Source organism: Zootoca vivipara, chromosome 2, assembly GCF_965207765.1.
Source record: "Zootoca vivipara chromosome 2, rZooViv2.hap1.1, whole genome shotgun sequence".
In the NCBI taxonomy this organism is placed as follows: Eukaryota; Metazoa; Chordata; class Lepidosauria; order Squamata; family Lacertidae; genus Zootoca; species Zootoca vivipara.
Genome location: NC_142584.1, coordinates 105396929 through 105410016, shown reverse-complemented (window position 1 = coordinate 105410016; position 13088 = coordinate 105396929). Strand labels below are relative to the sequence as shown.

Here is a 13088-nt window from a genome sequence, read left to right as displayed (position 1 = left end):
TAACTCAGCAATAGTACCTCGGGTTCAGAACTTTGCTTCAGGATGAGAACAGAAATCGCGCGACGGCAGCGTGAGGCCCCATTAGCTAAAGTGGTACCTCAGGTCAAGAACAGTTTCAGGTTAAGAACGGACCTCCAGAACGAATTAAGTTCTTAACCCGAGGTACCACTGTAATTGAGATCTATGGGGGGGCACCAATTTTTTGTTAGAGATATCAAAGTGCCTACGTGCAAAAAGGCAGCTCTCCACTTCAGACAATTAACTTTGGGCAGAAAGCCAGTATCTGCTTGCTCTCTCTGTGCATGGTAACAAGAGCCTTAGTAACAACTCTGTGATTGGATAAGGAGTTCCTAAAAGATAAGCTCTTGTGTGGTGTTATGTGAGTGAGTGAGTGAGTACAGTGAGTGAGGAAAGGATTTGTTTTATTTCATTTACTTTATGATGTTTTGTACAAAGCAATTTCTGGATACAGTTTGTTCAATAAATCCTGTATATAGTTATCCTGTGTCCAGACATCTAGTCATTGCACTACAGCCAGAAGCGTCCGGAAAACCTGCGCGAGCTCTGCTGTGTCCAGGTATATGTTATTCCTGGCACTAAAACTCTAATAATTTTGGTCCTGCTCAAGGTACCAGATTGCCAAAGTCCTACCATGCTGCTAGTCTTCATTGTCCCAAAGGGTACACAGACCAGTGCCCAAATTAGGGGGTGCGAGATGTTCCCCCGCACAGGACACCAAGTTGAGGGGGTGCAAAATAGTAATACGGAATTATTGTGGAAATTTAGGGGGCTGGTACCAAATTTTGTCCTCACTCAGGGCGCCAAAGTCCATCCTTGGTGAGAACAGCTACAACTCCTGGAATCTTCTGCTCGTGCAGATTAAGATGGTGTGTAATATAGTACATTGAAAATAAAATACATTAAATATTCAATCAAAACAATAAAAAAGTGACAGGAACTTTGAGTAGCCAACCTGAGAAATATATGGTATTCCACTAGCAGTATCCCATCACCCCTCCATTTCCAGCAGGGGTCTAACTGGGGTTGCACTTAGCAGCATGCTCAACTGCCCAATGTTCAAATAATAAAACATTTATTAAAAGGGGGTGAGGGACAGGAGATTGGAGCCTCACACAAAATACCTGGGGGGTCAGGACCATGTGCTAACCCCTAACCATACCCCACCTTTTACACATATATCTTAAAACAAAATATTGGCACCAACATTGTCATTTTTCTGCCACAATGCCAAGTTCCTTTAGTTGCAGGCATTTCATGGGATGTGAGGGGGTGATTTTAAATATAGGCCTGGTTAATTGGCTAGCCTGGTGTTGTTATTTTTCTGGGGTGGTGGTTTTTTTAAAGTTAATTTTTATGCTATGAATATGAATGTTCAGTATGGTTCCTTTTTAAAAAAAGAAAAAGTTTTTTTGACGCCTTTAACCTTTAAAAAGCAATTGAATAAACCAAAAATATCGTAACAGAACCGCAAAATAAAAATTAAATGAGTCATAACAAAGGTTAATTTTTTAAATAACTTTATTGACGGATTAACGAAATGATTGAAAGACTGCAATGGCAACATCAAATCACAGGTTTATTAAATGTAAAAAGCTAAAGAAAAAAACCTGAGGAGTTACATGCTAATAAACAGTATAGTTAATATAAGCTAAGGGTCAAAACCAGACAAAATATGGCTTTGCCTTTAGCATGCAGGTTTTTAAAACTGCAAAATGCTGTGAGGAAAGAAGCTGATGATTATTAGAATGACAAAAGGTGGTGGGGGATTTAACCCTTTCCTTCTTTGCTTTGGTCCCAAGTATAATCCCTCCTCTGAAGCAGCTATTTGCATTGGGAGGAAATCCCCCATTGGCACCACCAAGAGTTGCAAAATTAAAGGAACATTATTTGTAATATTACAGTGCTTCTTTGCTGTACTGAATTAAAAAGCAATCATCTGCACAGTCAAACCAAAACACCTTGGTCCTTTGTTGAAGGGGAATGTGGGACAGCAGCATGGGATGGAAACAGACAGGCTAACCCCAAACAATACTCCACCTTAAACACATGTATCTTAAAACAAAATATTGGCACCAACATTGCACAATGTTAAAGTGTTCCTTTACTCACAGGCATTTCAGGAGAAAGGTGGGGATGGTTTTAAACATAGCCCTGGTTAATTGGTGAGCCTAGTTTTGTTATTTTGCTGGGGTGGTGGGTTTTTTTTTAAAAAAATTATTCTTACACTATGAACATTATCATCTGTATGTATCGTTTTTGTTCAGCATGGTACTTTAAAAAAAGCTTTTAGGTTGCCTTGAATCTTTTAAGAAAAGCAACAGAATAAACTAAAATTATCCTAACAGAAGTGCAGCATAAAAATTAGTTGGGTCAAAACAAAGGTTAAAGGATTTTTTTTTAAAAAAAAACTTTATTGAAAGATTAATGAAATGATTGAAAGACTGCAATGGCTACATCAAATAACAGGTTTATTAAAAGTAAAATCCTACAGTTCTACGCTAACAAATAGTAGTTAATATAGGGGAAGACTAAGGGTCAAAAATAGAAAATATATTGTTTAGCATTCAAAATGCAGGTTTGTAAAGCTGCAAAATGCTGAGAGGAGAAGCTAATGATTGCTGTATTAGAATCCCAAAAAAGGTGGTGGGGGATTTAACCCTTTCCTCCTTTGCTTTGGTCCTGAGTATAATCCCTCCTCTGAAGCTGCTATTTGCATTGGGAGGAAATCCCCCATTGGCACCACTAAGAGGGTGCAACAGTAAAGGAACATTATTTGCAATATTATAGTGCTTCTTTGCTGTACTGAATTATAAAGCAATCATCTGCAGAGTCAACCCAAAACACCTTGGTCCTTTGTTGAAGGAGAATGTGGGACAGCAGCCTGGGATGGAAACTGCAGCCTGTGCAGACTTCCAAAGACAATGTGCACAGAAATGATATCCGCTGCTCTATGGAACTAACATTTGGACTCGTCTGAGGACCCAGGAAAGGCAAAGCACAGGTCAAGGACCATGTGCTTTAGTAGCACAGCTGGAGGCAAACTGATGGATCTACAATCCGGAAAAAGGGGAAAACTTCCTCCCCTTCAAAATCAATTGACTCGAAAATAAAGAGGCGGGTCTTATCTTCAGCATCATAAAAAGCCACAGTCCCTGCTTCGTAGTTCAACGAAACTTGGATTTGTGTTGGGCCCTCTTCTGGGTCCAAATAGGTAGGTGGTGAAGTCAGAGCTTTGAACTGATCATTGCGGCTAAAGCCCACTGCCCAGATCCCTTCATCAGGTTCAAAATTAATTTCTCTATCCCTCTCCACAGACTCTCTGGCTACGCCCACAGCCCAATGGTTGACACCCTCAACATCCACCGTCCAATAATGTTTCCCTGAGCTGAATCCCCACATTCCAAGTAGACAGCGGGCGTATTCAAACCTAATTGAACTGTAGGGGTAGTCCTGGCGGACCTTTCCCCACCATACTGATTTTCCATCAGAAGACACAATATATCGGGGATGGGCTGTTTCCGGATCAAACACCACGTTTTCTGAAACACAACAGGAAGCAGAGTGGTAAAACACAGCAAACAAGACAAACGCTTAACAGAATCCGTAACTTCCGTAAGGTAGTGCTCGCAAATTGCACATATTCTTTAGGAGGAGAGGAATGCACAACCAAAGTAGGCCAATTCATACAATCAAATTTGCATGGCGAGGATACAGGGTGAGAGTTGCAAGCTGGAGACTGTGTGTGCAGAAACAAAGATGAAATTTACATTCACCCACTTCTGCCTCTGGCCCCCCACACCATGGCACGTGGCCCTTGGAAGGCTGTTTAGAAGAGAATGTGGCCCTTGAGCTAGAAATGTAACCTTTTCCACAACACCATTTTCTCCAATCTAAGTCCCCCTTGAGCTATTTACTTGCTGGGGGGTGGTGGTGGTTTAGACTGGAGTGACAGCACAGGGACTAACTTGCTTCCTCCGCCCCTCAGCACTGCTGCCAGGGCCTCAGTCCAGTTGGATCTCCCCCTGCAGCAGCTTTTATCTCAAGAGAGAAACGTCAGGACATCAAATGCTGGAACTCCCCAACCCCTGGCCTGTTTTTGCTCTCCAGAACTAGAAGCTTACCTCTTTTCCATTTACCTCTTTTCCATTTTGATTTCACCGTGTTGGCATCAACATAGTCTAGGAGGAGAAAAGAGAATAGGGTAAAACGTCCACTGTAAGGCTAACAGAAGAGACCCTGCAGCCTGTTTAATCATGCACCAATGAAATTTTGTTGCTAATTAAACTACAGTCATACCTCTAGTTACGTATGCTTCAGGTTGTGTACGACACGGGGTACGTACGCGCTGAACCCGGAAGTAACTGAATGTGTTACTCCCGGGTTCAGCGATTCGAGCATGTGCAGACACGCCGAATGAAGTCACGTGTGTGTGCAGAAGCGCCAAATCGCGCAGGGAGCATGCGCAGATTCGGCTCTTCAGGGTAAGTACTGCTCTGGATGCATACGGAGCTGTACAAGAATCATTCACAATAATTATTGACTAATGCATGAATCATGTTCTTAAGGCTAACTGTCAGATGAACAACTGTTGTTTCTTTGCCTCCTTTCCAGGGGGCAGGAGAGGCATGGCATGCATTTGTTTAATTCGCCCCATTTGACGACCCAGTGTTGTTAGACCTGCAAACCTATCATCAAAAACTATCATCAACGGTCAGGGAAAGACCCCTAGGCTCTGGCAAAAGAAAAAGAGGAGACATAAATGAGGACAAGAGTTACGCTCAGGGCAAGAGTGTACGTTACTCGTATGCAGGTCATTGGGTTAACTGCCCAAAGGTAGTAGCAAAGCAGGCAGTTTGTCAAGGGATGGGCCAAGCGAGGGGACAGTCTCATTTTGTTGAATAGCTTGGAACTCAGGGATGGGACACCTGGAGCCTTCCGGAAGTTGCTAGATTCCCATTAACCACTGGCCACCCAAATATTTATCCCCATGCTCTCCCATTTTTTACCTGCGTCACATACTGGATAGTGAAAATCAGAAGTATATCTGTGCTGATTGAGCTGCTGTGGCACACCTGCTGGATTCAAAAACACAACAGTCACCCCATTCCTCTCTGATCAGTTAATATCAGTCTAACACGCACGTCTCAACATGCACATGAGGCCAAACAAAAGGCCTGGCAGGCTGCCTCTCCCAATTTCCCTCCGTCTGAAAGCAGGCACCTGCTGCTCAGAAGCAGTGCCCAACCATGCCAGCCACTGGGGCCTGGCTTTCATATCCCACGGAAGGTTCTAGACCAGGCATCCCCAAACTCGGCCCTCCAGATGTTTTGGGACTACAACTCCCATCATCCCTAGCTAACAGGACCAGTGGTTAGGGATGATGGGAATTGTAGTCCCAAAACAGCCTTTCTCTCCCATCGGACTGGCCAGTTTTGGATGTTCTGGGGAGAGAAAGGTGGAAGGTGAAACTCAGACAAAGTTTCAGATACCATATATGTTAAAAGAGTTCACTACTGTATATACCGGTGTGTGTGAATGCTCTTCATTTTTGGAGGGAGAAAACCAGAAAAGCTGCAATATTTAACCGCGGTCCCAATCGTGCAGGTAAGATTTTAGCTGGTCATGCTGGGAGTTAAGGGGATACTTGTTTAATATTTACTGCTTCGTTCCCTATGAGGGAAAGCAGTCTCGGAAAGAAAGTCCGAGTCTCCCAATACTGAGTAGTAGCTTTGGTTAAGCTGTCTTTGTTATTGTGACTCACTACTCCGAATAACTCTACAGACTTTTTATACGGATCTGCTCTAATTACTTGAGGGTTAAACACAGACACAGATCAAGACCTGGCTTTGTGAACTGCCAATATTGATATGCACAATGGGGATTCCCATATATATAACTCTGTAGTGTCCCTTTTGAGCTTGACTGACTTATGTGATTATTATTATCCTAGGTAAAACATAATCTGTTACCTGAAAGCTGACGCAACTTGGTCTGCACCAGCTGTAGTTTTTCATTAAGCAACTCAACTTTCTTATTCAGATCAGCTTTGGGTTTCCCAGATATTTCTATGTTGCATCTGGAAAGAACATATGACTTAAAATAAAGCATTGCCCTGTATTGCTCCCCGATTCCTTTCCTGTTGAATGAACTAGCAATTGCTTCACTTTCATGGCATAATCTAGGGGTGCCCAAACTTTTTTCAAAGAGGGCCAGATTTGCTGAAGGCCGACCAAAGATTAAAGTTGTTGAGCTTTTTTAAACAATTCCCCCCGCCAAGGTACTTGGAAACCTGGTACTGAACCCAAGTATAAGAGCTGCTGGAGGGTTAACAGCTCTGCTATGATGCCTGGGGCTGGGAGGAGGGAGCAAGGGGGAGTTCCTACATCCGGGAATCTGTCTTTGTTCTCTGTATACTGTTGTTGGTTTCGTTTTTCAACCGGGGCAGCCATGGAATGCTGCAGTCCCGGGAAGGTGATTTATGCTTGTAAATAAAGACTTTAGCTTAGAAGAAGAAGCTGTCTTGTTCTGATTTATCAGTGTGCTTGCTCCTGCATGTCTACACACCTTCACACTGCAAAAGAAAGAGGACTGCATTGTTTTGCCAATACAAACAGAGCTGTGCAGATAAGGAAGCGCACTGGACTTTTGTAATGATTCGGCAAAGCCTTAATGAGGCAATTAAACCTCATTAAATCATCATACAAGGGCTTTTTTAGGATTGAGGTTGCTGAGCTTTTTTAAGGATTTTGCCCCAGGACATATACTGCCACGGGGGTCGAATTAGGCCCCCAAAATGGACTTTGGACAAACCTGGCATAATCAGCTGCCCGAGATGGCGGCCTTAATCTGCCTAATGGCAGGACTGCCCCAATCTTGCAAAATAGCTCAGTTGGTTAGAGCAGGGGTAGGCAAGCTAAGGCCCGTGGGCTGGATGCGGCCCAGTCGCCTTCTCAATCTGGCCCGTGGGCAGCCTGGGAATCAGCATGTTTTTACATGAGTAGAATGTGTCCTTTTATTTAAAATGCATCTCTGGGTTATTTGTGGGGTATAGGAATTCGTTCATCCCCCCCCAAAAAAAATATAGTCTGGCCCACCACATGGTTTGAGGGATGGTGGATGGCTGAAAAAGGTTGCTGACCCCTGGGTTAGAGCACGGTGCTGATACTCCCAAGATTGCAGGTTCAATCCCCATATGACACAGCTGCATATTCCTGCATTGCAGGGGGTGGATCCTTACCAACTCTACAATTCTACGATTCTGTAAACGGGCTTACCTGCTCAGCAAGGGATCCATATCCTGGGTGAAAAGATAAACCAATCAGCCCCACTTTTCAAAGTTTATTACAGTTCATTAAGTACTAACTCTTAATGCATTTTGCACATTTCCAGCCCACTTTCCTTTCAAGATGAAAACAGGACAGACCATCAACACTATAGTAAAAAAAGAAGAGCAATATTATAGGTTGTATTCAAATCGTCTACCGAGAGAAGACCCATTGAAATTAACGAACAAGTTGACCATGTTCATGAGCTCCAGTGGGTCTACTCTGAGTTGGATTTAGCACGGACTACCACCCTATGGCTCCTCCAGTGTCAAAAAGGGGGGTGAGGGGAAGAGAACAAGATTCAAAAACACGAAAGTCTCTCTCTCTCTCTCTCTCTCTCTCTCTCTCTCTCTCTGTGTTGCATTTTCGCCATCAGTTTCTGCTTCTTCGTATTTGCCATCAAATTTATCATGGACTTCTAAAAAAAATGAAGGTTCAGCTGGACTGAAACAAATCTGTTGTACCATTTTCACATGTCATAGTCCAACAATTTTTTAAAAATTTTTCCCCATTTTTTGTTTGTTTGTTGGGGAGGGGAACAACAACAAAAAAGGCTTCGGGAGAGGAATGTCCGTCCACCCCTAATTTCCCTGGGCTTTCACATCTACTAGTGCAATCTTACCTGCAGGAGTTCAAAGGCAGACTTCAGGCACTTCTCCTCTACCTCTTTAATCAGTTTGGCGAGATGAGAGCTGCGCTCTGAGAATTCACTGGCTATTTTGTCGATTGACTCCATGATCTCTGCACACGCAAGTAGCAGTTCCCAGTTTCCCGCAACTTGATCCCTGATGCTTCCCACACGATTCTGCAAAGAGCAGAGGACAAGAGAGACCAAATTCAGTGTGCTGTTGTGATTCCATCTCCAGGGAAAAAGGCACAAACGGGGGGGAAAGAGCCAGTTGTGCTTAGTTTCACCAGGGCTTATTCACTCCACCATAACAAGTAGGAGGTGTAACCTAGTGCAAAGGTCAGTAGGGTGGACATTTTCCCCCAGTGCTTTTGGGGGGGGGGCGCCTTCCCAAAGGCATCTGCATCCCAAGGCCAGCTTTCTGATTCATTCCCAAACCCCCCATTAGTCTCCTGGCAATAGCCTTTCGCCCACTTGTTTGCTATTACTGACCTGGAGAAGAACATTACTTCCTCCTGTTTTTCAATCCACATTTTTCCAAGGTTGTCCCACTATCTTATCTGATACCTTCAGTTAAGCTATACTAGTAATAATAAAGGTAAAGGTAATAAAGGTAACAAGGGTAAAAATAATAAAGGTAAAAAGTGGAAGGACGTGTGGATCCAGAATTGGCCTCCATATTCACTTACGGACCCATTGTTAAAACCGTGTTTATGGAAGACAATATTACTCGGATATGAGTGATCGCCAAAGAAGAAGAAGAAAAATAAGAAGACTAGTAATAATAATAATAATTTATTTATATCCCACCCATCTGGCTGTGTTTCCCTAGACACTCTGGCCGGCTCCCAATCGAATATTAAAAACACAATACATAGGAGGTGTCAACTCCTAGGGGTTTTCACCCCCCAAGAAAGTACAGTGGTACCTCGGTTTACAACACAATTGCTTCCGGAAGTCTGTACAGGTTACATAGGAAGTCTGTAACCTGAAGCGTACTTAACCTGAAGCGAACTTTCCCACTGAAAGTAATGGAAAGTGGATTAATCCGTTCCAGACGGTCCGTGGAGTACTCAACCTGAAGCATACATAACCCGAGGTATGAGTGTATTTGGTTCCGGCAGTCCGTACTTAACCTGATGCATACTTAACCTGAAGCGAACTTTCCAATTGAAAGTAATGGAAAGTGGATTAATCCGTTCCAGACAGGTCCGTGGAGTACTTAAACTGAAAATACTCAAACCAAGGCATACTTAAACCAAGGTATGACTGTATTTCAGGGGGCTATCCCCACCCCAAAGTTGATGGGCATTGCATTCAAATGGGTGTGTGTGCACTGCGTCATGTGATCAATTATGCAGGGCGAGGCTTACCTGTCCCCCCTCCAATGTTTTATTCAAGTTGGCACCCCCACCAGCGAAAGGTCTTTAGCTATGCATTTTGCTCCAGAAATCTATAATGTAACCATATTCACTTCTGAAATCCTGTGTTCATCCATCTCTATATCTTAAATGTTACGAAAGCGTTTTGTAGGTGCCTTGATACACTTCAGCTTATTTTGTACGGACCTATCTGCATTTAGCTGTGATTTGTTGTTAGTCCCATGCATCCATGCCCATATAACCTTGAACATTCTTGAGTTTCCCTTAGTCGTACAATGTATAGCATTGTATATGAATATACACAGGTTATTTTAGTCATTTTAGTCCGATGAGAGCACACACAGATATTCAGGGCTCCGGAACTTGATGCGCTCCACATGTTTGGGATGACAACTCCCTGTGAGTCTCAGATGAAGATCGATATATACATTTAAATAACAAGAACAACTCCTCTAACCAGCCTGAGAGAGCTGCAGTCCAGAATAATAATACTACCTTTATTGTCAATGTACAACCTGTGTACAATAAAATTAACTGAGCACAAAAAGGAGGCAGCTACGTTCAGTGGATGGCAAACCAGGAGCCTGCCTACCTTCATTTCTCTCTCACTGCACCCTTCAATCCTCTTCAAAATTTCATCTCTCTCCTTCTTCAAGGTTGTTAGGCAACTTTGGAGCTGATCCTAAAAGGAAAAAAAAGGCATTCAGCGCTTATACCATTTATTAAAAGATTTAGAAACCACTCTTTCACTAAGAGCTCTCATAGTAGTATACAAGTAAAACTGTAAATAAAATCCTGGGGATGGTGGCACCTGAAGACCAGCATTATCTGGAGCAGACATAAGCAAACCCGGCCCTCCAGATCCTTTGGGACTACAATTCCCATCATCCCTGACCAATGGTCCTGTTAGCTAGGTATGATGGGAGTTGTAGTCCCAAAACATCTGGAGCGCCGAGTTTGCCTATGCCTGATCAGGAGGGTCACCCTTTCCCCAACCCCTTCGTGCTCCAAATTCTCTCCAAACGAAGGGCGATTTCGCTTACCTTAGCATCCTGGGCAGCCTCGTCGATGGGGAGGGTGGCGTGCGCTTTGTGCGCCCGGGATTCCCTGCAGACCAGGCAGATGAAGGCGCGGTCCTCTTGGCAGAAGAGCCGGAGGGCTTCGTAGTGCTTCCCGCACAACTTCGGCGCTTCCTTCTTGGGCTCCCCTTCGGCTAGGCTTAGGCACTGCAGGCGGAGGCGCTGTATCGCTTCGGCCATATTCGCCAAGTGCCTGTTGGGCCGGAGGTTGCCCCGGGGAAAAGCTATCCTGCACTGGGGGCAAGAGGAGAGGTCGCGGCCCGGCCCCTCCGGGCACTGGGAGATGCAGGCTCGGCAAAAGCTGTGCCCGCAGTCGATGATCATCACCGGGTCGCGGAAGTAATCCAAGCAGATGGAGCAAGTCACTTCGTCCTGGAGAGTTATGGAGGGGTCTCCGGCGGCGGCCATGGGTGTGCCTCCTTGCGCGCAAAATGCGCGGTCTGGTCAACGCGGGAGAAAGAGAGTCCCGCCCCGCAGCGGCAGAGGTAAATTTGGGGTCCAAAGACGGAGGATCCCTACTGTCTTCGCAGCCTGGATCCCTGCAAACCGAGGAGGAACGGAAAGGAGGACACGGGCGAAAGCGAAAGCGTGGACGCAGCACAACACGGAGACGAGCAAGACGCCAATCGGTCTGAAGGGGGCGTGGCGCGTGCCGCGAGGGGACAGAAAACAGAGTAATGAACTTTTCAGGAAATGACTCACACCCATGAAGATATGCCTGATGATAGTGCTTAATCGCGCTTTGATTGCACCACTTGTCTTTCTTACTTTTGCATCTCGCTTTTCCCTTAAAGGCGGCATAAAAATACACTATAAACCAATGACTGAAAGAAGGCTGATCGCCAAAGAATTGATGCTTTTGAATTATGGTGTTGGAGGAGACTCTCTAGAGTCCCATGGACTGCAAGAAGATCAAACTTACTTATCCATTCTGAAGGAAAACAGCCCTGAGTGCTCACTGGAAGGACAGATCCTAAAGCTGAGGCTCCAATATTTTGGCCACATCAGGAGATGAGAAGACTCCCTGGAAAAGAGTCTCCTCCAGCACCATCATTCAAAAGCATCAATTCTGTCAGTGCCAGATTTAGGGTTGCTTGGTGGTTCCTGAGGAGGCACAAAATTGTGATAAGGAATACGGTGGTACCTCAGGTTACAGACTCTGCTAACTCAGAAATAGTACCTCGGGTTAAGAACTTTGCTTCAGGATGAGAACAGAAATCGCATGGCGTCGTCGTAAGGCCCCATTAGCTAAAGTGGTACCTCAGGTTAAGAACAGTTTCAGGTTAAGAACGGACTTCCAGAACGAATTAAGTTCTTAACCCGAGGTACCACTGTAATTGAGACCAATTTTTTGTTAGAGATATCAAAGTGCCTACGTGCAAAAAGGCAGCTCTCCACTTCAGACAATTAACTTTGGGCAGAAAGCCAATATCTGCTCTCTCTCTGTGCATGGTAACAAGAGCCTTAGTAACAACTCTTGTGATTGGATAAGGAGTTCCTAAAAGCTCTGTGTGGTGTTATGTGAGTGAGTGAGTATAGTGTGGAGAAAAACTGTAACAGGTGGTTGTGTGAGAGAGGGACAGAGAAGAAAGGATTTGTTTTATTTCATTTACTTTATGACGTTTTGTACATAGCAATTTCTGGATACAGTTTGTTCAATAAATCCTGTATATAGTTATCCTGCGTCCAGACGTCTACTCATTGCACTACAGCCAGAAGCTTCCGGAAAACTTGCGCGAACTCTGCTGTGTCCAGGTGTATGTTATTCCTGGCACTAAAACTCTTAATAATTTTGGCCCTGCTCAAGGTGCCAGATTACCAAAGTCCTCCCATGCTGCTAGTCTTCATTGTCCCAAACGGGTACACAGACCAGTGCCCAAATTAGGGGGTGCGAGATGTTCCCCCGCACAGGACACTAAGTTGAGGGGGTGCAATATAGTAATATGGAATTATTGTGCAAATTTAGGGGGCTGGTACCAAATTTTGTCCTCACTCAGGGCGCCAAAGTCCATCCTTGGTGAGAACAGCTACAACTGCTGGAATCTTCTGCTCGTGCAGATTAGGATGGTGTGTAATATAGTACATTGAAAATAAAATACATTAAATATTCAATCAAAACAATAAAAAGTGACAGGAACTTTGAGTAGCCAACCTGAAAAATATATGGTATTCCACTAGCAGTATCCCAGCACCCCTCCATTTCCAGCAGGGGTCTAACTGGGGTTGCACTTAGCAGCATGCTCAACTGCCCAATGTTCAAATAATAAAACATTTATTAAAAGGGGGTGAGGGACAGGAGATTGGAGCCTCACACAAAATACCTGGGGGTCAGGACCATGTGCTAACCCCTAACCATACCCCATCTTTTACACATATATCTTAAAACAAAATATTGGCACCAACATTGTCATTTTTCTGCCACAATGCTAAGAAGTTCCTTTAGTTGCAGGCATTTCATGGGATGTGAGGGGATGATTTTAAATATAGGCCTGGTTAATTGGCTAGCCTGCTTTTGTTATTTTTCTGGGGTGGTGGTTTTTTTAAAGTTAATTTTTATGCTATGAATATGAATGTTCAGTATGGTTCCTTTTTAAAAAAGAAAAAAATGTTTTTTGATGCCTTTAACCTTTTAAAAGCAATTGAATACTGTAAA

General features: G+C 44.1%; 1 protein-coding gene across 4 annotated transcripts; it reads right to left on the bottom strand.

Annotated features, from left to right (window-relative positions):
• Positions 1-1521: 1521 nt before the first annotated feature.
• LOC132591599 (E3 ubiquitin-protein ligase TRIM39) lies at positions 1522-12108 on the bottom strand. 4 transcript variants are annotated; one of them, XM_060270851.2, is made up of 8 exons: positions 10400-12108; positions 9949-10038; positions 7969-8151; positions 7296-7318; positions 5991-6097; positions 5028-5096; positions 4143-4199; positions 1522-3560 (listed from the first exon to the last, which is right to left on the bottom strand). In XM_060270851.2, exons 1-8 carry the CDS (start codon positions 10841-10843, stop codon positions 3040-3042), a joined length of 1494 nt encoding a protein of 497 aa, XP_060126834.1. In that variant the 5' UTR covers positions 10844-12108; the 3' UTR covers positions 1522-3039. The 4 variants fall into 4 exon arrangements, with proteins under 4 accessions (XP_060126834.1, XP_060126836.1, XP_060126835.1 ...); XM_060270853.2 differs by having other exon boundaries at positions 4158-4199; XM_060270852.2 differs by having other exon boundaries at positions 5028-5093.
• Positions 12109-13088: the final 980 nt, after the last annotated feature.

What these genes read in the sequence shown, in the direction of transcription:
- LOC132591599 (XM_060270851.2), bottom strand. Translation starts at nt 10,843, where the DNA reads ATGGCCGCCGCCGGAGACCCCTCCATAACTCTCCAGGACGAAGTGACT. An exon ending in GCAGTGAGAGAGAAATGAAG is followed by an intron (nt 8,152 to 9,948) that starts GTAGGCAGGCTC and finishes TGCTCTTTGCAG; the next exon opens with AATCGTGTGGGAAGCATCAG. An exon ending in CTGCCTTTGAACTCCTGCAG is followed by an intron (nt 7,319 to 7,968) that starts GTAAGATTGCAC and finishes CTTTTCACCCAG; the next exon opens with GATATGGATCCCTTGCTGAG.